The sequence below is a fragment of the Pongo pygmaeus genome, chromosome 5 (assembly GCF_028885625.2).
Source record: "Pongo pygmaeus isolate AG05252 chromosome 5, NHGRI_mPonPyg2-v2.0_pri, whole genome shotgun sequence".
Classification (NCBI taxonomy): Eukaryota; Metazoa; Chordata; class Mammalia; order Primates; family Hominidae; genus Pongo; species Pongo pygmaeus.
Genome location: NC_072378.2, coordinates 133,780,615 through 133,806,936, shown reverse-complemented (window position 1 = coordinate 133,806,936; position 26,322 = coordinate 133,780,615). Strand labels below are relative to the sequence as shown.

At 36.2% G+C, this 26,322-nt stretch overlaps 1 protein-coding gene across 15 annotated transcripts in view; it reads right to left on the bottom strand.

The window, feature by feature from the left end:
• Nucleotides 1–26,322, bottom strand: part of EYA4 (EYA transcriptional coactivator and phosphatase 4) — a 314,955-nt gene that overhangs the window by 73,194 nt on the left and 215,439 nt on the right. For 10 of the 15 annotated variants that reach the window (XM_063666612.1, XM_063666614.1, XM_054492945.2 and 7 more), the window contains 4 exons: nucleotides 25,518–25,597; nucleotides 21,645–21,828; nucleotides 11,868–12,004; nucleotides 10,341–10,424 (listed from right to left, as the gene is read on the bottom strand). In XM_063666612.1, coding sequence (XP_063522682.1) covers nucleotides 10,341–10,424; nucleotides 11,868–12,004; nucleotides 21,645–21,828; nucleotides 25,518–25,597 — 485 coding nt within the window. The remainder of the gene's footprint in view (nucleotides 1–10,340; nucleotides 10,425–11,867; nucleotides 12,005–21,644; nucleotides 21,829–25,517; nucleotides 25,598–26,322) is intronic. The other 5 variants (XM_054492943.2, XM_054492944.2, XM_054492946.2 and 2 more) reach the window with 1 other exon arrangement.

Below are 26,322 nucleotides of genomic sequence, written 5' to 3'. Positions count from 1 at the left end.
CTCTAATAGTTTTTTGATGGAATCTTTAAGCTTTTCTAAAAATAAGATTATATCATCTACAAATAAGGCTAATTTGACTTCTTCCTTTCCAAATTGGATGCCATTTATTTCTTTCTATTATCTAACTGCTCTAACTAGGACTTCCAGTACTATGCTGAATAACAGTGGTGACAGTGGGCATCTTTGTTGTGTTCCAGATCTTAGAGGAAAGGTTTTCAATTTTTCCCCATTCTGTGTGATTGATATCAGCTGCAGGTCTGTCATATATGGCTTTTATTGTGTTGAGGTATTGTCCTTCTATACCCAGTTTTTCGAAGATTTTTTTTTTGTCAGGAAAGGATGTTGAATTTTAACAAATACTTTTCAGCATCAGATGAAATAATCTTTATGTGTTTCATTCTGTTGGTAGGATGTATCACATTGACTGATTTGCATATGTTGAACCATCCTTGCACCCCTGGGGTAAAGCCCACTCGGGTCATGATGAATTATCTTTCTTTTCAATGTGTTGTTGCATTCAGTTTGCTAGTATTTTGTTGAGGATTTTTGCATCAATATTTATCAAGGATATTGGTCTGTAGCTTTCTTTCTTTAATGTGTCTTCATCTGGTTTTGGTATCAGAGTAACAATAGCCCTGTAGAATGAGTTTGGAAATATTCCCTCCTCTGTTTTCTGGAATAGTTTGGGCAGGGTTGCTATTAGCTCTTCCTTAAATGTTTGGAAAAATTAAGCAGTAAAGTCATAGGGTCCCAGGCTTTCTTTTCTTTTTTTTCTTTTTTTTTTTTTTTGAGACAGAGTCTCGCTCTGTCACCCAGGCTGGAGTGCAGTGGCACTAACTTAATTAAATGTTTAGAAATGTTTGGAAAAATTAAATGTTTGGAAAAATTAAGCAGTAAAGTCATAGGGTCCCAGGCTTTCTTTTCTTTTTTTTCTTTTTTTTTTTTTTTGAGACAGAGTCTCGCTCTGTCACCCAGGCTGGAGTGCAGTGGCACTAACTTGGCTCACTGCAAGCTCTGCCACCCGGGTTCACGCCCTTCTCCTGCCTCAGCCTTCCGAGTAGCTGGAACTACAGGCGCCCGCCACCATGCCTGGCTAATTTTTGTATTTTTTAGTAGAGACGGGGTTTCACCGTGTTAGCCAGGATGGTCTTGATCTCCTGACCTCGTGATCCGCCCGCCTCGGCCTCCCAAAGTGCTGGGATTACAGGCATAAGCCACTGCGCTGGGCCTGCTGGGGTATTTTTTACTGCAGCTTCCATCTCTACTTGTTATTGGTGTGTTCACGTTTTGGACTTCTTCATGATTCAATCTTGACAGCTTTCTATGTCTAGTTGTTGGTCCATTTCATCTAGATTTTCCAGTTTCTTGGCATGTAGTTTCTCACAGTAGCCTCTACGAATCCTTTGAACTTCTGAAGTATAGGTTGTAATGTCTCCTTTTCCATTTCTGGTTTTACTTATTTGAGTCTTCTCTTCTTTTTTGTTAGCTAGGCTGGTTAAAGATTTGTCTATTTTGTTTATCTTTTCAAAAAACCAACTTTTAATTTTGTCGATCTTTTGTATTTTTTTCATTTCAAGTTCATTTATTTCTTCTCTGATCTTTTCTAGTTTCTTAAGATGCATCGTTACATTGTTTATTTGAAGTTTTTCTACTTTTTTTGACGCAGACAATTACAGCTATAAACTTTCCTCTTAGTGCTGCTTTCACTGTATTCCATAGGGTTTAGTATTTTGTGTTTCCATTATCATTTTTTTCTTTCAAGAAATTTTTAATTTCCTTCTTAATTTTTTCATTGACCCATTGGTCATTCAGGAGTTATTGTTTAGTTTCCATGTGCTTGCATAGTTTCCAAAATTCCTCATTATTGATTTCTAATTTTACTCCATTGTGGTCAGAGAAGATACATAATATAATTTCATTTTTTTTAATTTTTAAAGACTAGTATTGTGGCCTAACATGTGGTCTATCATGAGAATGATCCATGTGTGTAGGAGAAGAATGTATATTCTGCAGTTGTTGTATGAAATGTTCTGTAAATATCTATTAGGTCCATTTGGTCTAAGTCTGTGCAGATTAAGTCCAGTGTTTCTTCGTTGATTTTGTGTCTGGATGATGTGCCCAATGTTGAAAGTCAGGTGCTGAAGTCTCCAGTGACTATGGTATTGAAGTTCATCTCTCTCTTTAGCACTAATGATATTTGCTTTATATATCTTGGTGCTCCAATATTGAGTGCATATACATTTAAAATTGTTATATCCTTTTGCTGATTTGACTCCTTTATTATTATATGATGACCTTCTTTTGTCTAATTTTTATAGTTTTTTTGTTTTACTTTTTGTGTTAAAATCCACTTTGATGATTATAAGTATAGCTACTCTAGCTCTTTTTTAGTTTTCATTTTCAGGAAATATATTTTTCCATCCCATTATTTTCAGTCTCTGTGTGTCTTTATAGGTGAAGTGTGTTTCTTGTAGGCAAGAGATCATTGGGTCACGGTTTTTTTTTTTTTTTTTTTTTTTTTTTTAATCTATTCAGCCACTCTATGTCTTTTCATTGGAGAGTTTAGTCCATTTACATTCAATGTTATTACTGATAAGTAAGGACTTATTCCTGCCATTTTGTTATTTGTTTGCTGGTTGTTTTGTGGTTTCCTCTTCCTTCTTGTCTTCCTTTTAGTAAAGATGACTTATTTGTTGGTATGTTTTAATTTCTTGCTTTGTATTTTTGGTGTATCTGTTGTATGTTTTTGATTTGCAGTTATCATGAGGCTTGCAAATAATATCTCATTAATTGAAATTGATGGCAATGTAACACTGATTGCATAAACCAACAAACTAACAAACCAGCAAAGAGAAAACTAATTAAAAACTCTACACTTTGACTCTGTTCCCCTGCTTTTTAACTGTTTGTTGTTTCTATTTGTATCCTATTTTACTGTCTATGTCTTGAAAAGTTGTCAGTTATTATTTTTAATTGGTTCATCTTTTAGTCTTTCTACTTAAAGTATGAGTAGCTTACATACCACAATTACAGTGTTACACTATTCTGTGTTTTTCTGTGTACTTATTGTTACCTGTGAGTTTTTTACCTTCAGATGAGTTCTTACTGCTCATTAACATCCCTTTCTTTCAGATTGAAGAACTCTCTTTAGCATTTCTTGTAGGATAAATCCAGTGTTGATGAAATCACTCAGTTTTTGTTTGTCTGGGAAAGTATTTCTCCTTCATGTTTGAAGGATATTGTCACTGGATATACTATTCTAGGGAAAATATGTTTTTTTTTTTTTAATCCTTCAGCACTTTAAAAATGTCATGCCACTCCCTCCTAGCCTATAAGGTTTCCACTGAAAAGTCTGCTGCCAGGTACTGGAGCTCCACTGTATGCTCCTTGTTTCTTTTCTTTCACTGATTTTAGGATCCTTTCTTTATTCTTGGGCTTTGAGGTTTGATTATCAAATGCTTTGAGGTAGTCTTTTTTGGGTTAAATTTTATTGGTGTTCTAGAACCTTCTTGCATGTGGATATTGATATCTTTCTCTAGGTTTGGGAAGTTCTCTGTTATTATCCTTTTCAATAAACCTTCTAGCCCCACCTCTCCATCTCCTGTTTAAGGCCAATAACTCTTAGATTTGCCCTTTTGAGGCTATTTTCTAGATCTTGTAGGTGTGCTTCATTGGTTTTTATTCTCTTTTATTTTGTCTCCCCTGGCTGTGTATTTTCAAGTAGCCTGTCTTCAAGCTCACTAATTCTTTCTTCTGCTTTATCAATTCTGCTGTTAAGAGACTCTGATGCATTCTTCAGTATGTCCATTACATTTTCAATTCCAGAATTTCTGCTTGATTCTTTTTATTTAAATATCTTTGTTAAATTTATTTTATAGGATACTGAATTCCTTCTCTGTTATCTTGAATTTTGTTGAGATTCCTCAAAAAAGCTATTTTGAATTCTCTATCAGAAAGGTCACATATCTCCATCCCTCTAGGATTGATCACTGGTGCCTTGTTTGGTGATGTCATGTTTTCCTGGGTAGTCTTAATGATTGTGGATGCCCACCAGTGTCAGAACATTGAAGAGTTAGGTATTTACTGGAGTCGCTGCTGTCTGGGCTTCTTTATACCTGTTCTTTTTGGGAAGGCTTTTGAGGTCTTTGAAGGAACTTGGGTGTTGTGATCTAAGTTTTTGGTCACTGTATGCTATCTGTATTAAATGGGGGCACCCCAAGCCCAGTAATACTGTGGCTCTTGCAGACTCATAGAGATGCCCTCTTGGTGGTCTTGGATAAGATCTCAAAGAATTCTCTGGATTACCAGGCGGAGACTTTTGTTCTATTCCCCTACTTTCTCCCAAACAAATGGGGTCTCTCTCTTGTGTTGAGCTGCCTGGAGCTGGGGAAAGGGTGACACAAGCACCTCTGTGACCACCACCCTGGGACTGTGCTGGATCAGACCTGCAGCCAGCACAGGGCTGGGTCACATTCAAAGCCTGTGGTAACCACTGCCTGGCTACCACCTATGTTTGCTCAAGGCTCTACAATCAGCAGGTGGCAAAGCTAGCCAAGTTTGTATGCTTCCCTTCAGGGTGTCAAGTTCCCCTGGTCCCTGGTGGGTCTAGAGAGCCTGGCTCCATCTAGGAGCTAGGACCTGAATCTGGAATCTACCTGGTGCTCTATTAGGAAACTACCTGTTGCTCTATTCTACTGTGGTTGAGCTGGCACCCAAGCCACAAAATGAAGTCCTTCCCACTTTTCCCTACCCTTTCCACAAGCAGAAAATTCTCTCCCATGACCACTACTGACTGCTCCAGGCCCATGGCAAGTACTGTTTAGCTATCACAGATGTTCATTCAATGCCCAAGGGCTCTTCAGTCAGCTTGTGGCAAAGGCTTTCATGCCTAGGGCTCTCCCTTCAGGGCAGTGGGCTCCCCTCTGACCTAAGGCAGGTGCAGAAATGCCATCCAAGAGCCATGGCCTGGAATCAGGGACCCCACATGCCGACTTGGTGCCCTATCCCACTGTTGCCAAGCTGGTACCTAAACTGCAAGAGGAAGTCCCCTTTATTCTTCCTTCTTTTCTCAAGTAAAAGGAGTCCCTCTCCATAGCCACCACAGCTAGGAATATGCTGGGTCACACCTGAAGCCAGCACATCTCTGAGTCTCACCCAAGGCCTGCGGCAAGTACTGCCTTGCTACTACTGTTGATTATTCAGGGCCCAAGAGTGATGAATCTTGCCAGGATTGGATCCTTCCCTTCAAGGAAGCAAGCTTCCTTCAGGGCGTGTGTAGAAATGTTATCTGGGAACCAGGGCCTGGAATTGGGGCCTCAGGACTCTGCCTGGTGCCCTTTCTTTCTGTGACTGAGTTAGTATCCAAATTGCAAGGCAAATTCCTCTTTACTCTTTCCTCTCCTCCCTCAAGTGGAAGGAAGACATCTCTACTGGAACTGTGAGCTGTAATGCCTGGGCCTGAGGGAGGGGTAGCACAAGCACTCCCTTGGCTGCCCTGGCTGGTGTCTCACCAGGTCATGTGTCTGCTGAGTCCACTGGCTTCAAGCCCAGCAGAGCAGCAGGACTTGTCCAGGAATTGTGGTCCTTGTGGCCTAAACTGCCTGGACCCCAGAGCACTCTATCCCATGGTGGTGATGATTTGCCAGAACTCAGGTTCCAACAGCTGAGATGGGAGATTCTTCTCCAGCTAGGACTGGTCTAAATGCCCCCTCCATGGGTGTTGGCTAAGTTCTACTGAGTGTTGCTTTCTGCTGTGAAAGGGCACTGAGTTCCAATGCAAAACCCTACACTCATTGAGCTCTCCCTCCCCCAAGTGCACAGATTCTCTCTCTGTGCCATTTGGCTGCTGCTGGAAGACTGGTGTGGGGTGGTGGTGTCAGCAATTCAAGACTGTCTTTCTTACCCTCTTCAGTGCCTCTTTCAGTAATATGAGTTAAAACTAGGTATTGTGTGATTGCTCACCTGGCTTTTGGTTCTTATGAAGGTGCTTTTGTTGTGTGGATACTTATTCAATTTGGTGTTGCTGCAGGGAGGACAATCAGTGGAGGTTTCTATTTTGCCAACTTGTTCCACCTCCTTCCCTTTACCTTGTACTATTCTTTCTCTTGTTTACAACCTTCCAGCCACACTAGACTTCATATTCCTGGAACACCGGAAGATCAGCACCCACTGCTGGAATGCTCTTTCCAATTCTCCCACTCTCTTAATTTGTAGGGCTAGCTCCTCTCAGTACCAATGTCACTTCCTCAGTCACATACCCTAGTCCCTCATTATACGACCTAGTTTTATTTTCTTCGCAGAAGTTACCAATACCTGAAATGTGTTTTTTTGGTTTTGTTTTTTGTTTGGTTTGTAAGCTCCATGAGAGCAAGAAGCATGTCTATTGATATTACTAAATATTTGCTAAATGAATGCAGTCTGTCTGAAGAGCTCTAGTTTACCATTTTTCAGTTATGGTTTGCGGTGAAGCTGAAGTTACCCAACGTCATCTCTGTCCCATCTGCAGTGAACCCTGAGGTGTCTGTGGTCCACAGCTTCATAAGATGGGCCTTATTTAGCTACTTCTCAATATGCCAAGATATTAATTTATTACTGGCTAAAAGGCAGTGCCAATTTTCTGAATTACATTAAGTAAATTGTCAATGATAAAACAACTTTTAGAAAAATATATGTAATAATTCAATAAATAAGGCAATATAAGTTGTTTTTCATGGAATTCGACAAGGATGTTTTTATTTTTATTAGAAAAAATATAGCCTAAAAACACTTTTACTTTAGTTTTCTTAAATTGCTCTGAGCAAAAACATCATTATTCAATGTGGTCAATCTAACAGTGTTATTCCCATTTTACAGATTTTGAAACTGAAGATTTAAGTAATTTGCCAGAGTCAGAATGCTGTAAGCATCAGAACTGGATTTTCAAACTCAAGTTTATCTGACTCAAAAGCTTTTGCCTTTCACTACCACCCTATTGCTTCTAAAATGTCAAACATCGGCTGAACCACAGGACAGGTATCCTATAAATGTAAGTTTATCTTTCTCATCCCCTTCCAATAGTGCCTCTGATTCTTTCTGTATTCTGCCCCACCAGCAGGTACTGATTACTGTCTGCCATATTCTATTTCATGGAATATTTCTTAAGTTTTACCTCTTGATGAAAACACATCCCAAGTGTCTGAGAGAAGATCATTAAAATTACAACTTAAAAGAGAACTCACCCATCTGCCTATGCAGTACCTCATTAATTGTCTTTACTCCTGTTCGGAAATATTACTTTTCTATTGCATTCCTGGTATATTAACTGTCCAGGCCATGCGATGTGTTATGGCAGAAAGAACATGGCTTCAGGGTCAAAGAATCTGGGGCCCCAGGACTCGTCTCTGCCACTGACTGGTTGTGTGGCTGTGGACACATTTTTATTACTTCTCTGGATATGTTTCCTCATCTATAGCTTTGAGAGAACAGCCTACCCCTTCATCCTGTGGGATGCTTCCTGCCTGGCACATCATGAGCCTTCCATAATGGTTAGTTTCCTTCTTCCCCTTGCTTTGCCCCACCCTTTTGGTATTCTCCTTCTTTTGGTTTTAACCTTCTAGAAGCACAGAGCATGCAGAGAGAGTCTCTATTTTGAATTTGAAAAAAACCTTTTAGGGCAATACTTTGAAAAAATAAAACTTGTGTGTTGAAATGAGTGCTGCATGTCCCGTCGACATCCTGGGAGCTGACAGGTTTATTTCCCTGACACAGCAGTGCTGAGAGAAGTTGAACTTTGCTTTTGGAATTGCTCTTAAAGCCAGTTTATGAGTAAATTGAGAAAGGCGGCTTCATTACTCTATGGTATTTTTTACAAAAATAAAACAAACAAATATATACAGTGACAGTTTTACCATGCTCCTTATTCACTGCCTTCAGTCCGAATGATCTTTCTATTTTTAAAAAGATCAAAATGACCACAAAAGGATAAAGATGTGAAGCCAGGAAACATGTTAAAAGGCTAATGATAATTCCAAAAGATGAGTTCTACCACTGATTTGGTACAATGGGGGCAACATGGATATTTAGGTGTAACCCCTCATGGTGACTATTTTGAAGGGATCTTTATTTGGGCCAATCTGCTTATTAGATTGTTTATTTTAAACACTTACCTAATATGAAACTTAGCCACACAAAAATATTGCAATCAGCTCAACAGGATTTACTGTGTACTTCTGATAAGCCAATACGACTTAGAAGAAATTCTTCAGATTATAGTCTGGAAACTTTTTATATTGCACACTTAATCAGCAGTAGAATATTGAGTGTGTACTCCAACTTTCTGTATAATTTACTTATAAATTATATACTTATATTTTAATTATGATGTTATATATTTATAATATATATAATAAAATATAATTATATTTATAATATAAAATTTCAAATATTGAAATCCTAACCCCAATGTGAGAAGCATTAGAAGGGGGAGCCTTTGGGACATAATTAGGTCATGAGGGTAAAGCCCTCATGAATGGGATTAGTGTGCCCTTATAAAAAGACACAAGAGTTTGCTTTCTCTCCTATTCTCTCTGCTCTCCACCATATGAGGTGGAGGACATGGCAAGAAGATTGCCATCTGTAAACCCGGAAGCAGGCCCTCACCAGAACTCAATCTGTTGACAAGTTGACCTTGGCCTTCTCAGCCTCCAAAACTGTGAGAAATAAATGTTTGTTATTTAATCCACCTAGTCTATGGTAATTTGTTATAGCAGCACAGCTAAGACAATGTATCTATAAAGTATGTGCATTGTGAAACAGATAATAAAAATTAATAAATACGAGATACAAATGTATGTGTCTATGTGGTATTCATTCTAATATTTCCTTTCTTTATCCCAATGGAGTGTCTTGTATGTCTGGTGTACATGTATACATCCTACTTTGTAGAAGATTGCTTTAGATGATACTTGTGATAAAGGGGCTAACACTTCTTGTAAATGGTTGTTAAACAAAATTGTTACCTTCACATCTGTTTAGCAATATCCATTACCTATACCAAAACCAAATGACAATGCAGATTCACCCAAAGTGTAATTTTGGAAGACTAGACTTCAACGCAATTTTATCATTACTTGTCAGAAGACAAAGCTTAATATAGTTGCTAAAAACTGCATGAACATGAGATATTATAAAATAATGGAATGCTATGAAGACATAGGAAGACATTTCTGTAAGCGTGATTTGTAAAGGAACCAAAGATACAACTTTGAGTATAGTAACTGACAGTAAGCCAACATGTTCTGAGTTGGCTTTAGTTTGATTATGAGCCCTACAGAGTCTAAGACATAAACAGTTATGCCTAAACAGCTGTGTTTCCAGCCAAAAAGCCTTTTAGAGTTGCATCAGTCTTCGGAGAAGGACTCACAGAGGTTTCTAATAATGATGTTATAAGAAGCTAACTATAAAAATAGGTGCTGGGCGTTGTGGCTCACACCTGTAATCCCAGCACTTTGGAGGCCGAGGGGCAGGCAGATCACTTGAGGTCAGGAGTTTGAGACCAGCCTGGCCAACATGGTGAAACCCTGTCTCTACTAAAAATACAAAAATTAGCCAGGCATGGTGGCGGGTGCCTGTGATCCCAGCTACTCGAGAGGCTGAGGCAGATGGATCATTTGAGCCCGGGAGGCAGAGGTTGCAGTGAGCCGAGATCGTGTTAATGCACTCCAGCCTGGGGGACAGAGTGAGACTTCGTCTCAAAATAATAATAATAATAATAATAATAATAGTAACAATAATAATAAATAAATAAATAAAATAAAAAATAAAAACAATAGCAAGAGAGAAAGGCAGGTGAGGCATGAGACCATCTATCACTGACTTTGTATATGGGAGGGGGTGTTACCTTGGTTGCTGTTCATATGTGTACTCAAGTTACAGAAAAACATTCATAAATCCAAAAGATCTGTCAGATGAAAGATTACTCGCTATTGCTATAAAATTGCAACAAATTAGTTCAAACAATTTCTTAAAGCTCTTTTACTGGGGATAATATATGATTTTATAATGTTTTAAAGTCCATTTCGGTTTACAATTTTTTTTCTAAAATAATTATGTGAGACTAAGAAGCTTGGTCTTGATGTAGAAAACTCAGTCCTTTTGAAGAAATAGCAAGGCATTCAATTTATAATTAGCTTTGTTAAATTTGCCAGTTCACATTAAAGAACTATAAGACACTAGAAATAGATAATTAAGAGATTTCACAGACTGCAATAAGAAAACACTTAAAAGCATTTTTAAATGGCCCTTGATTTTAAACACAAAAAATTTAACAAGATTTCTTGAAGTAATGTTTCTTGACTTCTTACCTTGCCATACTTCTGTGCATAAGACCCGGTGAGCAGTGAGTGAAAAACAATGATGGTTTCATCCAAATCCCAGACAAACACACGCTGAAGACAAAAAATAAATATCAGAAAATTAAAAAGTCCAAGGAAACAGAAATCTTTTTATAAGCAGAAAATGTCTCCCTTCCTAGAGATCATCTTGATATCATTTAATAGAAAATAATACTATTCATTTTTTTTGTTTCTCAAATTTGCCAAATCTAACTCCTATAAAGCCTGAGAAGCAGGAATTATACAAATTATAAGCTTAAGAGTCAGATGTCCTCGCTTGAATAAATTAATCCACACATTTACTTGTAGTTAACACGAAAAAGAGATACATTCAGACTTCATGATAGAAGCATGCTTGAAACTCTACATATTTTAAAGTTTTATACCTTAGGGATTCATAAACTTTTACAATTTCTGCAAAGAATTAGATTTTAAAGAAATATTTAAAAGAATCAATGAGTGACCGCTAAACAGAATTGTCAAGTATGGATCCTGGGGTCATATTAGGCCAGCAGATATGTTGGCCTCCCTGGAGTTTTGAAGGATTTCAAATTATGAATTAACATTTGAAAACTAGGCAGTTGCCCACAAACTTCAGGGTTTTGACTGTAGCACAGCAACTAGAAGTTGTAGCCAGGCTGGCTGCCATTCCTACGTGGCAGTGACAGGCAGGTCCCTCAGAATGGGCCTACACTCTGAGCTCCTCACAATCTGCTGGGCAACTCAGCCCAGTCTCTCATTTATATCACCTGTCAAGTTCTTGAGGAGATGTGAAGTTGTTGCTGTTGTTCAAGAAAAGGAAGTTATCTCTTATAAAGAATCACAAGGTCTGTCACTTGATTTTACTAAATCTGGAAGTTCAATTTTTTTCTTAACTGAAGTATGTGGTATGTAAGAAGTAACATATTATGGTTAAGAATAGTTTCTACTGATGTTTTATAATAAAAATCAACCCTGCTTAGTACAGATATATCTCAAAAGAACTCATAAATAGAAAAATAACATATAGTAAAATTTTCAGATATACAAATTTTAATACATATTATTAAGTGATTGAAACTCGTCCTATTTTTAGAAGATGAATTTTTCTTTCTATACAAATTACTTTCATCTTTTTAAACTTAATGACCCATTTGGACATCTTCCATTACTTTAGTGCTATCGAACACAGTGCTACATAGAAAAGTATCCCACAAACAATGGCTATAGTTTTAAAATTTGTCGGTGCCAATTTAGATCAAAACTTGCAATTATCTCAGGTCAATAATCTGTAAATCAATATCATTTTTATACTGTTATTTGTTTTTAATTTTAATATTATAATGGATGGAATCTCAAACTTCAGAGTTGTAAAATGCCTATCACAAAGTAGGTCCATTCAATTCATGATATATCTTGATTTTTAAATTTGAAACATAATAGAACTGTAAGATAGAGAATGTATCATTCTGTAAAATAAAGCATCATACTACAATCTTTAAGAATGAGTAGGCATACCTCCAGGTCACTATCAGGAGGCGGGGAAGGATTATTTTTCCGGCCTCTTCCTCTGGACTTTGACCCAGAACTTCTACAGGTTCTCTCATCAAGATCTTTGATGGGTGTGGAGGGACTCTGCATGGTATCGAACTCTCCTATAGATAACATGACTTACGTCAAGAATAGCACTTCATTTTTAGATCAAGTATGAGTCTTCATTATTAATTATCTTAACAAATTCTTATACAATAGAAACATCCTTATGGCAAAAAAGAGATTTATAATCCCAAGCACACACAAGTCAGTCAGAACTTTTGTAGTTTACACAAACTCCTACTAGTTTTAATCTATGTGATCTATTAAACTTGAATGTCTTTTCTACACCATATGCCTTCAACTTCCTGTCTATACCTTCACTTACATATTTATCTCCATTTAGATATGTCCTCACCTCCTTTTTTGTCACAGTTCAGAGAATGAGATGTCTTCTTCTGGATCAATTCCATCCCTCCACCTGCAAACCTGACTCCCAACCCCACCTCCTAGGAAGACACGCTTCATTAGTCGAACCCTCTCTCATCTTCCCTTCCACCTCTCCCATTTCTTGGGGTCACTGAGAAGTTAAAAAATCCTTCCCTCTGACCTGGAATTTCCATCTAGATACTATTTGCTTCCATTTTCTCTTTTAAATAAAACTTCTTAGAATAGTGCATACTAGTGCTATATGACAGAAATACCATGTGAGCCACAAATGTGATCTTATATAAAATTTTAAAGTTTTTTATCAGCTATGTCAAAAAAAGTAAAAAGAGATATGTAAAATTAGTATTACTTCTATGTTAATTGCCCCAATATATCCATGTTATCATATCAGTATGTAATCAATCAATGTGTTGACTGACTCAATATATTCATGTTATATCAGTATGTAATCAATATAAAATTATCAATGATATGTTTTACATTTTCTTTTTCATACTAAGTCTTTGAAATGTTGTGCAGTGTTCTATGCTTATAGCAGATCTCAGTCTACACTAGCAACATGACAAGTGCTCAAGAGTCATGTGTGGCCAGTGGCTGCAGCACTGGACAGCACATCTGTCCCCACTTATTGATATCCAATTTATCATAATCTAGCCTCAGTTCCCCAAAATGCAATAAAAATACTCCTGCTAATAGTCCCCAGAAATCACCTTGTTGACAAATGCAATAGACAGACTCAGTCCTTGTCTTCCAGGATCTCTGTGCTGTGTGTGATTCTCTTAAGCAGCACCTCCTTGAAACTATTATTTGACAGCTGATACCTTGCACTCTCCTAGTTCTAGAATCACTCCGATCAGTCCTTCTCCATCTAGAAAACATGGACTCCTGTACTTCTCCCATTCCTTATGAGCTAGTATGTCAGAATTCCATCCTCTGATCACTGTCTTCACTCCACACAATCTGGGGGATTTAACTCTCTCATGTGTTAATGACCTTCTCTGTAATGACTCATACGTAAACCTATACCTCCAACTAGGCCACATCCTAAGTTTCAGACTTTAATTCAGTTTCAGAATCTAATTGACTTCTGTATGTCCCATAGATATCTAAAACTCTGAAATGATTAAAGCTTGTGAGAAAGTATCTTAGGAGGTAGAGAGTACTGAGTAGTAGCAAACCTGTAGGAGCAACTGTTAAGATAAACTGAGGCAACTATGAGATACAGTATAACAAGCTGAAGAGTCAGAATTACTATATGAGTACAAGCATTTTACTCAATCTCTCTAAATCTCAGTTTCATAGCAGCTTTCTGGATTATTGAGGGATAAATCTGATTTATATTTAATTTGATTTAAATTGTATGTATAAAGTGACAATTTCCAAGACAGAAGGCAAACTACATTAAATTTAAATTACATGATTTTTAAACAAACAGATATTATGGCTATCATTTTTTATCATTAAATTTAAAAATTAAAATAAAACAATTCTGAGGAAAACCAAGCAGTTATTAATCTAAATAAACAAATCTGACCAAACTAGGCATCACTTTTTCTGAGAAATAGTAATTTTTACATGGGTAACCTCTAACATTTTCTTTGGGAAACACTGTGCATGTCAGCACATGATCAAAAAAATATGCCTGTGCTCCAAATATTATTTGCACTTAAAATATTGCCAGCATAGTTCATTTCATGGGTCTATGTTATCACCTGGGTGACAGTAGATAGCATAGTAATAAGGTTTTTAAGTTATGGGGTTGAATATAGCCTTGTCTTATAGTAAATCATGTTTCACCTTATTTGCATAGGCATTAAATTAGTCTTTAGACATCTGAACATACACCAACTTTTAAATAAAATCACATAAAAAGTTCCATTTTTAATTATTTTTGAAACAGAATTTTCCTAAGGTTACTATATCCCACAAACCAAGTGTCTGCTTTCAAATAAAATGGTGATTAAAATTAACCCTCACTTATTAAGCATGCATTTAAAAAACATTTTGGATGACATTCTATAAAACTTCTCCTTATAGTCATTATAGATCAATTTTCAGGTGTTAACTATCATAAGGCAACCTTGTTCTTGCCACAGTGCAAGAGCTGAAAGGACAAAAACTTGAGGAACCCCAGTCATGCGTGGTTGTAGGCTGAGTCCATAAAGGAGGAGTTTAGCAGGAATAATTCTGCTATTCAAATGAACTGGGATCCAGCAGCTGTCACAGCAAAGGGGTGAAAAGAGCAGAAGAGGAAAGAGAAAAGACTGTGGTTATAGGATGTATCTGGGTTTCAGTAAACCTAAGACTTTTTATTCCCATTGATGCTTTTCAAATTACTGAAGGATCTTAAAAGGGCTCTAAGAATTTGGACAAAATATGGGCAGAAGTGTTTTGATGGCGATAAAGACAGCCTTTTTAGAAAACTATGAAGGGTAACTCTACATTTATTCACCCCTTAGTACATGTCATTCACTGCTCTTTAAAAATTTTTTTTTATTGAAATGTGTGTTTGGCTTCATTCACTGCTGTGAGATAATCCATATTCTAGCCCGGGATAGCAGTTGTCCTTTCCTTAATGTGGCTAGAACTTCTTCATGTATATATATTACACTGTATCTATTACACTGTATCCATTCTGTTGATGGACATTTGGGTTATTCACAACTTTACGCTACTATGAATAAAGCTGCTATATACATTCCTGTACATGTCTTTGTGGATATAAGCTCTTAATTCTTCTTGGGTATGTATACCTGGCAATGTGATTCCTGGGTCAGAGGGAAGGCATATGTTCATCTTTAACAGACATTGACCTTTTTCCAGTGTATTACTCTCTTTCCAGTGTATTAACGACCATGCTAACCCATTGCTTATTTTTATTAATTTAAAGACAGTATTAATTTACTCTCTTACCACAATGAGAGTTTCAGTTGTTCCACATCCTTGTCAATACTTGATATTGTTAGTGTTTTTTATTTTCACCATTTTGGGTGTGTGATGGTATCTCACTGTGGTTTTAATTAGAATTTTCTTGATGAGTAATTATGAAGAATACTTTTTCATGTTTCTTGCTCATTTGATATCTTCTTTTTAATGAAGTAACTGTTAAATCTTTTGCCCATTAGGAAAACTAGGCTGTTTGTCTTTTTCTTATTGATTTGTCAAAGCTCTTTATTATGAAACATTATATATATTTATGTGTGTGTACATATATGCGTGTGTATGTGTGTGTCTGACTTAAACCTCACTCCAACCCGGTGAATTAGGTCCTTCATTATTGTCTTTTAATAATGGAGAAACTGGAGAAGTGGGAACTAATTTAACAAAACTAAATGGCTTGTATGATGCAACACTGGTATGACTGCAGAACTCCTTCTTTAACCATTTGGCTATACTTTCTCAGGCAAACAGCAATGGACTCTTCAGGTTACCAGAAGGTCAAACCTAGATCTGCTTCTACTTATAAAAGAGTCATATAACAACCTACTAGAGTGAGAGAAAATATTTGCAAACCATACATCTGATAAAGGGTTAATATCCAAAATACATAAGGAACTTAAACAACTCAATAGTAAAAAACAAATAACCCAAATAAAAAATGGGCAATGGGTTGGTATGATCATCACTCAAAAGAAGACATAAAAATGACAACAGGTGTATGAAAAATGCTCAGCATGACTCATCATCAAAGAAATGCAAATTAAAACTACAATGAGATACCACCTCACACCTGTTAAAATGGCTATTATCTAAAAGAAGAAAGATAACAAGTGTAGGAGACGCTGTGGAGGACAGAAATCTTGCACACTGCTGGTGGGGGTGTAAATTAGCACAGCCATTTAGTCCGTTTTCACATCACTATAAAGAACTACTTGAGACTGGGTAATTTACAAAGGAAAGAGGTTTAGCTGACTCAGTTCAGCATGGCTGAGGAAGCCTCAGGAAACTTACAATCATGGCAGAAGGGAAAGGGGAAGCAAGGCACCTTCTTCACAAGGCCGCAGGAAGGAGAAGGAAAGCAGAAGGAACTACCAAACATGTATAAAACTGTCAGATTTCATGAGAACTCACTCACTATCAGGAGAACAGCGTGGAGGAAACTGCCTCCCTTGACACATGGGCATTAGGGGGATTACAATTCAAGATGAGATTTTGGGTGGGGACACCGCCAAACCATATCAGCCATTATAGAAAACGCTATGGAAGTTCCTAAAAACAGAACTATCATATGATCCAGCAATCACACCGCTGGGTATATATCAAAGGAAATGAAATCAGTATGTTGAAGAGATATCTGCACTTCCATGTTCGTTGCAGAATTATTCACAAATAGCCAAGATATGGAGTCAACCTAAGTGTTCATCAATGGATAAACGGACAAAGGAAATGTGGTATATGTACATTATGGAATAATGTTTGGCCTTAAAAAAGAAAATCCTGTCATTTGAGACAACAAGGATGAACTTAGAGAACATTATGTTAAGTGAAATAAGCTAAGCACAGAAAGACAAATACTACATGACCTCATTTATATGTGGAGTGCAAAAAAGTTGAACTCATAGAAGAAGTGAGTAAGATGGCGGTTGCCATGGACTGTGGGGCTGGAGAGGGAGACTGGGGAGCTGTTGGTCAAAGGATATAAAACTTCAGCTAGACGAGAGGAGTAAGTTCAAGATATCTATTGTACATCATGTTACTATATGTAGTAACAGTGTATTGTATTTCTAAAAATTGCTAAGAGAATAGATTTTCGGGGTTCTCACCACAAAATGATAAGCATGTGAGGTAATGCACATGTTAATCAGCTCAATTTAGCCATTTCACAATGTATATGTATTTCAAAACAATGGGTTATACACAAAAATAGATAAAATTTCTTTTTAAAGACTCAGACTCCTGGACTCAAGCAATGTTCTTGCCTCAGCCTCCAGATTAGCTGAGATTACAGGTTCCCATCACTGCACCAATATATACACTTTTTTATTTGTCAGTTAAACAACAAATTAAAATAAAAGTCACATGGGCATTATATAATTTCTGTGAGATGGAGGGCCAAAGAATTCACTGAAAGAACTTCACAGAAGCAAAAGAGCATGCCCTGCAGAGGCCATGCGATACATCTGGGCTCCTAGAGCAATCACCCAGGTGGAATTGTACTGACCTCTATTCCTTTTGAAGGCGCTATCCTTTCTTCTGATAAAGGGTAAAACCAGGAACTTGAGCTCAACCAGTCATTAAACATTTGTTGACACTTTTTTTTAAAAGGAGAAAGCTGTTAATTCTAGTGCCTCTGCCAAATTTCACTCAGGTAATTGCACAAGGGCACAGCAATGCCACAGGTAGGGAAAATGTAAATTGGTAGACCAGTTGAATGTGGTCCTTTCTATCTAAATCCTCTTGTTAGTTTCCATTAGATGAGTTAGCACTTTGCTTCCCTTCCTTTCCTTACGTGAAATACCATGAAGTTATCAAAAGACTGCTGTGTTCTGCCTAACAAACTGGCTTCTTTTCAGAGAGTGAAATGATCTTACTCTATCCTTTACTTTTCTAGAGCCCTTGTTAGGTTCAATTAGCTAATGTATTGTAATGTGTGTCAAAGTGTCAGGGTAAAACATAATATTGTTATACAAGACTAACTGTATTTGATTTTAAAGATGTTTAAAATATTTGAAAAGGAGGCACTATAAAAATATTTCTCATCTTCATGTGCGAATCTGTCCTCAAACTTTCTTAACACAAATAAAAAATCTGATATACCCAATATAAATTTCACTTTAAAGAAAGACCTTTAGAAAGAGAATGAAGTAAAATGTCTGCTCTTAATCAGCATGGTAGTGTTTCTTTAAATCCACTGTCAAACTACCTAATAAGGTAAATTAAATAATGGAATGCTATTTGCAATTTCCAAGTAACGTCATTCATTACAAAATCGCCCTAGGCTTTTCTTGACCCAATACTATACATGATTGAATAATTATCCTTTAATCAGTACAGTAATGAATAACTGCACCTTTTAAGTTTTGGATATTTAGATCCCACTTTATTTCATTAGGCTTATCTCTAAATCAGAACAACCTGCTGTCTCTTATTGACCATAAGGTATGTTTTCATTATAAAAGTAGAATTCAGCAGTGACTGTTCTATGAAAAACTGTGGGTTTAATTTTAGGTTTCTACTTTAAGTCCAAAATGCAGAACCAGTCAATGGGAAATACTTTTCTTGCCCTTGAACTAAATACATCAGATTCCATCAATAATAAAGAAAAATTCCATAGTTATAAACTTGTTTGCTTTTTGGCCGTATGCCAGATCTGAAAATGCAAAATTAAACTTAAAACTACATTGACTGAAGGTCTGAGGTCAGAATTCTTTAAAGACCCAGATATGTGTGTTGTTACGATTTTGGTTGAGAGAATAACATAGTTATAAGTAGAATTAATTCCTTCTTTAAATTCAACAGACAGACTAATAAAATCTGAAAATGATGTCAAACCATATTTCTTGACCTTAGCAACCAATGGAGGCCTGATGAAATTGCAACATTCTGATAGTGAATGTCAGAATTCCATATGTGAATGTGTCACATCCAAAGTCACATACTCAGAATATCTACCTGCCTGCATTTAACATATTTCAGAGGAATAAAATAGCTATTTTCAATACTGATTATTCTAATAAGGAAAGTAACCATCTGTGTTTTTCCTGCAGAGAAGTTTTCTCGTGATTATATGGAAATTGGAGCAAAAGCAACATTTTACACAAAGCTCCACGTAGCATATACCATATCTGAGTACACAAATGGGTTTCATTCTTGGTAGCTGTAGTCTAGCAAATTTAAAAAAACACCCTTTTGGTCTTGTCCATCATTCAGTCTCTGATATCTTGATAATTAAATACTTCTGTGGTTTCACCCTACCTTGTTTTCCTCACACATTGATCACTGAGAAAAAACTTCCACAGGGTGATAAGAGGTCGTCAAATATCTCCTTCCCTAAAGTATCTCCACTGCTTGTTAAGCAAGGATTCTGAAATAATTCATTCTTTGAATGAAAGTAAGATCCTTGATGCCACGCAAGTATTGACCCAAAGAGGATCATGACAGATTTGGAACATGTGATTTAGGCTGGGGCTAATGAGTAAGGCGCCTAGGGCACAAAATTTACCCCAAGAACGAGTTCCACCTTAAATGTTGTGCTCTAGGTGCTTCACTGACCTCACCCTGATCCTGGCCCTGCAAGAGGTACAGATACCCAGGGAGGCTAAGGCTATCTGAAAAGCCAAAACAGAGAGCCCCAAAGGGACAAGGACCAGAAATTCCAAGGGGCTGTGTACCCACAGGTAGAAGGATATAAAAGGAAGATAAGGGGAAAGAAACTAAACTGTAGGGGCATCAAAGACAAGCTATATCTACTAGATAATTATTCCTTGGACCCACAGGTAAAGATTATATTCTGAACAGGGAACTAAAAATCATGAATGTTATCATTTCATCAATCCATGATATAAACATATCTTGGCTGTTGCTTAAAATATCAGTTTCATTTTTACTTTATGTCCAAATTAGTTCACTTGTTAATATCCCCCATATGACCTACCATTTTCCCTTTCTTGTAATTACTTGCTTGATATTTGTCTTGCTTGTCAAATGAAAGCCAAAGGTGTGCAAAAAGCTCATTTACTGCTGAAATATCAGTTTCTAGCACAGCGCTGATGCCTAATACGCACTCAATAAATAATCGTTTAATGGCATTGAGTCATCTTGGCCCCACTGGTCCAGTTAGAAAGAGTTTACAGTATTGTGACCATGTTTGCCTATTTTCCCTCCCACCCAAAGCTGAATAAGAAAGAAGTAGAGATGAATTTGGATCTTGCAAATAACTGAAGGCAGAAAAATACACTTGAACAAATTAATGATATTTTAAAAATTTCTTAACCTCATTTTTCTTAGTGACTTTTGAGAGTTCTTTATATATTTATATAATTCCTTTATCAGTATGTGTATTATAAATATTTTCTCCAAATCTATAGCTTGTCTTTTTATTCTAATAGTGTCTTTTGAAGAGCGAAAGTTCTTTACAATTTTTTGAAATCTAATTTTATCTGTTCTTTTCTTGTATGAATTGTGTTTTTAATGTCATATCTATAAAATCTTTATGTAGCCCAGGGTCACAGAGATTTCCACCATTTTTTTCTTCTAGAAGTTTTATAGTTTTGCTTTTTAGATGTAGGCTTACAATCCATTTGGAGTTAATTTTTTTTTTTTTTTTTTTTTTTTTTTTTTTTTTTTTTTTTTTTTTTTTTTGTTGTTGTTGTTGTTGTTTTTTTTCTTTTATTATTATTATGATTATACTTTAGGTTTTATGGTACATGTGCACAATTTTTGTATATAAGTTGAGATCCTTTCCTCTTTTGCATATAGATGTCCAATCGTTCCAGCACCATTTGTTGAAAAAAACTATTCATTCTCCACTCAATTGCCTTTGTATCCTGATTCAAAAATCCGTTTTCTAGCATATATATGCATCTGTTTCTGGACTCTCCATTGTGTTTCATTGCTCTATGTGTCTATCCTTTTGCACTCTCTTGATTACTGTACATTATAAGTCTTTAAATCAGGTAATCTGAGTCTTCAAACTTTGTTCTTATTTTTAAAAATAGTTTTGAATATTCTAATTCATCCACCTTTCCTTGTGATTTTAGAATCATCTCAATAATTTCTCCAAAAAGTCCTGGAACTTTTCTTAGGATTATACTGAGTCTCTGTTACATTTGCTTTTAACTTTAAATACTTCAGCTGTGTCAAATTACGTGTCGCAAATGCAATTCAAATACTGCAAGTTTCAGATAATGAAACACACAATGGATTTTAAATACACACTGATCACACAAAGATATTAAACTACCTACCACTGATTCTACAAATCCCAGGAATGTAGGAAATGTTCACTGGCTACAGCTACTGACAACTTACAAAGGTGAAGGGCTTATGCAGTCACTTTAGCATAAAGGAAATAATATCAGTCATACTCAAGAAAGATAATATTACAACTTTGTTGCAAGTTCTTCACAAATGAATAATGAGTCTGGCAAAAGCTCCATATTCATATGTACACCATCATTTAGTGATTAAAATTGCCTATCTGTCCCATACCTAAAAGAAGGATCTTCTGAAATGCCAGAAAAGCCTCGTCTTACACAGTCATGCTAACAGATTAAACATCAGCACAATTATCTGGGAGCTTTCAGCCATGTTTTTGGAATGTCCTCTTTCTCCATGTTATTAGATATTGCAAAACATATAAAAGTATTTCACCTGGGTGAAGATCTGTACCTGGTTGGTTAGTCAGTCCTGGGAGAGATTCCTGCAACTGATAAGTAGAGGTCGAAGAGGGTGTGCCATCGGCTGTGTTATTTGATGTCATATACGCTCCATACGTTGATGCTGAATAATACTGTGCATATTGGTTTTGGCCAAAGGCTGTATAGGATGGATAATCCTGAAACAATAATTGAGATGTGTGTGTTTGAAAGAGAAATCACTCTTTAATACTGTCCAAAGAAAACCAGTCATTATGGTAATTGAAAGATTAGTACTCAGCCCCATTTGTTTCTAAGTCCACAGCTTTGAGGTGATCCTAGTGAGCAGAGACTACTTTGTGGGCATTTCTTACAAGCACATAGTAGTGAAATACCCTATTGTTTTGGCAAACGCGGTCCAGTACACAAATTTTAATGTGATTAAAGTTAGCATATGCTTCACTTTGCTCCTGATGATTACTTATTCAAGGATTTACATCATCAGGCACTACGTGTTTGAAGAGGAAAGAAGGAGATGGAATCAGCTCATATTCACAAAATCAGTTCTTATACATCTTCTAACATCACCAGCAAGGAGTTGGGGCTGCCCCTCCTAGACTCCACAGAGACCTCAGTCTGCATTTTTGTGATTTTTGTTCCTTTCTGGGCTACCACTGATAATTCTGTTTTCTTGGCAGGAGGTAAAAAGTAAATAAAAGAAGATGAATATTATTATTTTTTTTACCCAGCCTCTCACAAACTATATGCCACCTGAGGCCTTGACTTAAAGTCTTTAGTGAACTTTTCAATGATTTAGTTTCCCTCCTTTGTTACAGAGAAAAATGAAAGCACTGTATCGACACCCCTGACCTGCTTTTTATTTAAAAATTTTAAGAACCTTAAAATGATTCAAAATCCTTTTACACAGTAGGATGATGAGTAAGGATTTGTTGTGATAATTGGTGTTTAATATATCTAGCATGTGTCAGCCCAAAATGTTATCAGTGATGACAAATCCTTGGTCATCACTGATAACACTAAGATCCCCTGATGAAATGTGTTCCAAAGGAAACAAAGATCTACATTTGATGTGGTTTCCAAAAAATAAAAGAAATAATCTTTATAAGTAAATATGTATATCATCATAAAGGATTAAGTAATATGGCAGAAAACTAAAATTCTATTAGTCTGAAAATTTCAAGATCCAATGTTTCCCACTACCACTTGTGAGCCAAGAACAAAAACCTCATCATATTTAAACAAAGTTCCTAGCAATATCTCTCAGAGTAAAACAGTGGTAGCAAACGTTTACATAGTGCTTACTCTGTATCAAAGCACTGTTCTAAGGGCTCAAATATATTTACTCATTTAATCCTCATAATCTCTTATGTGGTCTTAATACTATATTCATTTTACATTGAAGGGGACTAAGGCACAGAGTGGTTAAGTGATTTGCACAAGGTCACACAGCTAGTAAGTTTCAGAGCTAGAATTTGAACCCAGAGTGCCTAAGTCAAACATCTGTGCTGAAGCTCTCTGTTAGCCTACTAATTCCTGCAGAAGAGGATGAGGTTACATACTGGAAGGGTCCAGGCTATTCCCCACTGGGGAATATAATGTCTTTTCATATTCAAGCATATCTCAAAGATCTCACTTTCTTTTCATTTCCACTGTCATCCCCTTGTCCAAACTACCTTTTCTTCCTGTTGCAGGCAATGTATTCCTTTTTAAATTTATCTCTTCGTTTCCATTTTTGACTTTCTCCAAAGACCTTGGTGGCAGAGTTATCTTCTCAAAACATAAATTAAATGATGTAATTTTCTTGCTCAAAATCCTATCATAGCCTCCCACTGGGCTTGGAATAGAATCCAAATTCCTTACGGTAAACCACGAGGCCTTACGTGAGTAGGCTCCCACCTATCTCTGCAAATCTGTTTCCCCACTTCTGCCTCATGCACGAACTAAACTCCAGCCTTTTTTTTCTTTTTTTAAGTTCAGTGACACACCAAGTTTTCCATCCATCGGGGATTTGGTACACGCTGCTTTCTTTGCCTGAAACACCACTGTCCTCCTTCTTCACCTCTTAGACGTCTTGGCCTAAATGTGGTTTCCATAGAGAAGCCTTATATAAAACCTCCCCTATTCAAAATTATACTTCAGTTGATGTTTTAGCAGGCCCTGTTCTCTTTCTAATTCTGTATTTATTTGTGTGTTTACTGGTTTATTGTCTGTTTGTCCCAGTAGGCTGTAAGCTCCATGAGGCAGGAATCAGATCCGATCTACTCCAGCCCCACCTTCATGTGCCCCAGTATACAGACCAATTCCTAACACTTTATGGGCACTCAATAGGTATTAGCCAAAACAACAAACTGGTGGTCAGGCCATGGTCCCAAATACAGATTACATTTTACATTGGGATCCACTATATTTAAATCTTCACAGAGAATCGGATCTGTTTTATGATTAACTCTTTTCAAATAAATGTTCTTTTCCTTTACAAATCTTTTCTTAATCCTCCCAAATAGAGGCAGAGCAGTTTTTCCTTTATAGTGCAACTCTGCCTAGTGTATATTTCTGTTATTATATTCACTATATCCCACCCTCTGTCCATCTTATTTTCATATTTGTTTCTTTCAGAGGACTGAATCCTTCTGAAGAGCAGGGAACAATGAGTTACTCGTTTTGAATCTTCAATCCCTAGCCAAAAATCTAACATATAGCAAGTGCTCAATAAATGCTTGCTGGACCAATAAATAAATGCATAAAATCAAGTTACAAAAAAAATCTCAATTTTAAAAAATAAAATGTATACACTGGCTCTGATGTTTAGTGTTTTAAGACATTTTCCTAATGCTAAATTACACCGTTTAATCCTATCAAACATATTATTATTCCACACGATTTTAATGATCAAAATTTCCTTTCTGCCTTTTGTGATATCAATAAAACTAAAATAAAGCAATTGATACAATTCCTTCAGTAAATCTAAAAAGTAAGCACTTGTACAGTAACTTACATTTTAGAATATATAAATGTCTAGCAATTATGCTAAAGTAAAATAGTGTATTGCCAGACCAGAAGTCAGCCACTCTTCAATCTCAACTACTTTGAACGTGGCTGAAAATCAAAAAATAAGGACAAAAGATTTGGAAGTGTCAACATATATCACGAATTCATCTCACTCTGAGCTGATTCACTCATTCAGGGACATTCACTCTTGCTTCATGCATAATTCTAACATGCTAGATTTTAAAACTCATAAAAATATTAAGAAAACATAATTAGAAGGAGGACTAAAGACTACTAGAGGCACGCACAGTGACAAAAGCAAAAAGTTGCAGCTGTCAGGAAAGTGGGAATCAAACATTTATTAAAAGTATTCATAAAACTAAAAAACAGAAAAATTATTTAAAAGGCAACAGCAGTCTTTGAGGAATTTTGTTTAGTAACAAAGGACCCTTTTTAGGACTGAAAATGTTATATAGTCTGTAGTATAATCTTATGACTGATTTTAATTAATTAATATTGATTCAACCAATTAATATTCATTATAATAACTGCTTTATCAAGAAAAATAAATTGTTCTTAGTATATTTTAAGACAGCAAAATAGCCAATACATTTTGTAATTCCATGCCAAATGATTAAAACAACTACAGCATAAACATTTAAAGCACAAACTTTTAGCAATCAAAAAATCTAAAATAGCCAGAATAATACATATTCCAAGAATTCTAGATAGCTAATTTTTTACTATCCTGAAATGCTATCATAATTTTTAAATAAAGAAGCCTTATTCTGGGAGAGTATGCACATATATGGCAACCTGAGAGTACTCTTCAAAAATCTGAAATACATATAAAAAGCATAAACACAAAAAGCTACTATACCTGTTGTGAACCACTGAAATTCGTTGAATTGGAAACTGAATTATTTGCATAAATAGTAGATGATGGTGCAAAACTAGAACCTAGAGGTAAAAAACAAATCGCATTTTAAAAGTATTCCTTGTAAAATGATAAAAATATTTCACTTTGCAGAATTCTGTGAGAGAAACTCTTGGAAATTTGTCGTGAAGACAGTGAAATTTGAAGTTGAGACATTTATACAGAAAACAGGCTTAGCTCTCCCCCTCTTGTAACAGCTGGTAAACCCTTTCCTACTGAATCTGTTGAGCTAAACAGAAGCACATGGGAACAGTCTTCATAAGGAGTGAGGCCAACATTCAAGGGTTAAGAGTCTAGAAGTGCAGGGGTATGCAAAGAATAAAATCTTACACAGACTAAGACTGCCTCCAGGAAACTACTGGAACTTTCAAATCATATCAACTGCATTTACATGCAAAAAATCACTTGAGTTCAACATTTGTACAGGGTTTTTAGCATGGGAAATAAACATATAGAACCCCATTTAGCAACTCCTTGTACTTTTGTTCCCTTTGTCTTTTCTTTAGAACAAAAATAGCTGTGAATTAGGGTTCAGACTCAAGGGAGAACTGTTTATGCTACACAAATCTAGGGTTTGAGGGCTTTCTAAAACTTTACTACAAGGTCTGAAATTTAATGATTTCTCAAATCAGGGCAAAAACAAGTGAGCTGCCAATTACAGGTTTCCTAAAAAAAAGTCCTTATGGAATGTGCTTGTCAAAAAGTAAAATGAAAGGCTATTGAGGTAGCTGATTACTTGTTTTATCAA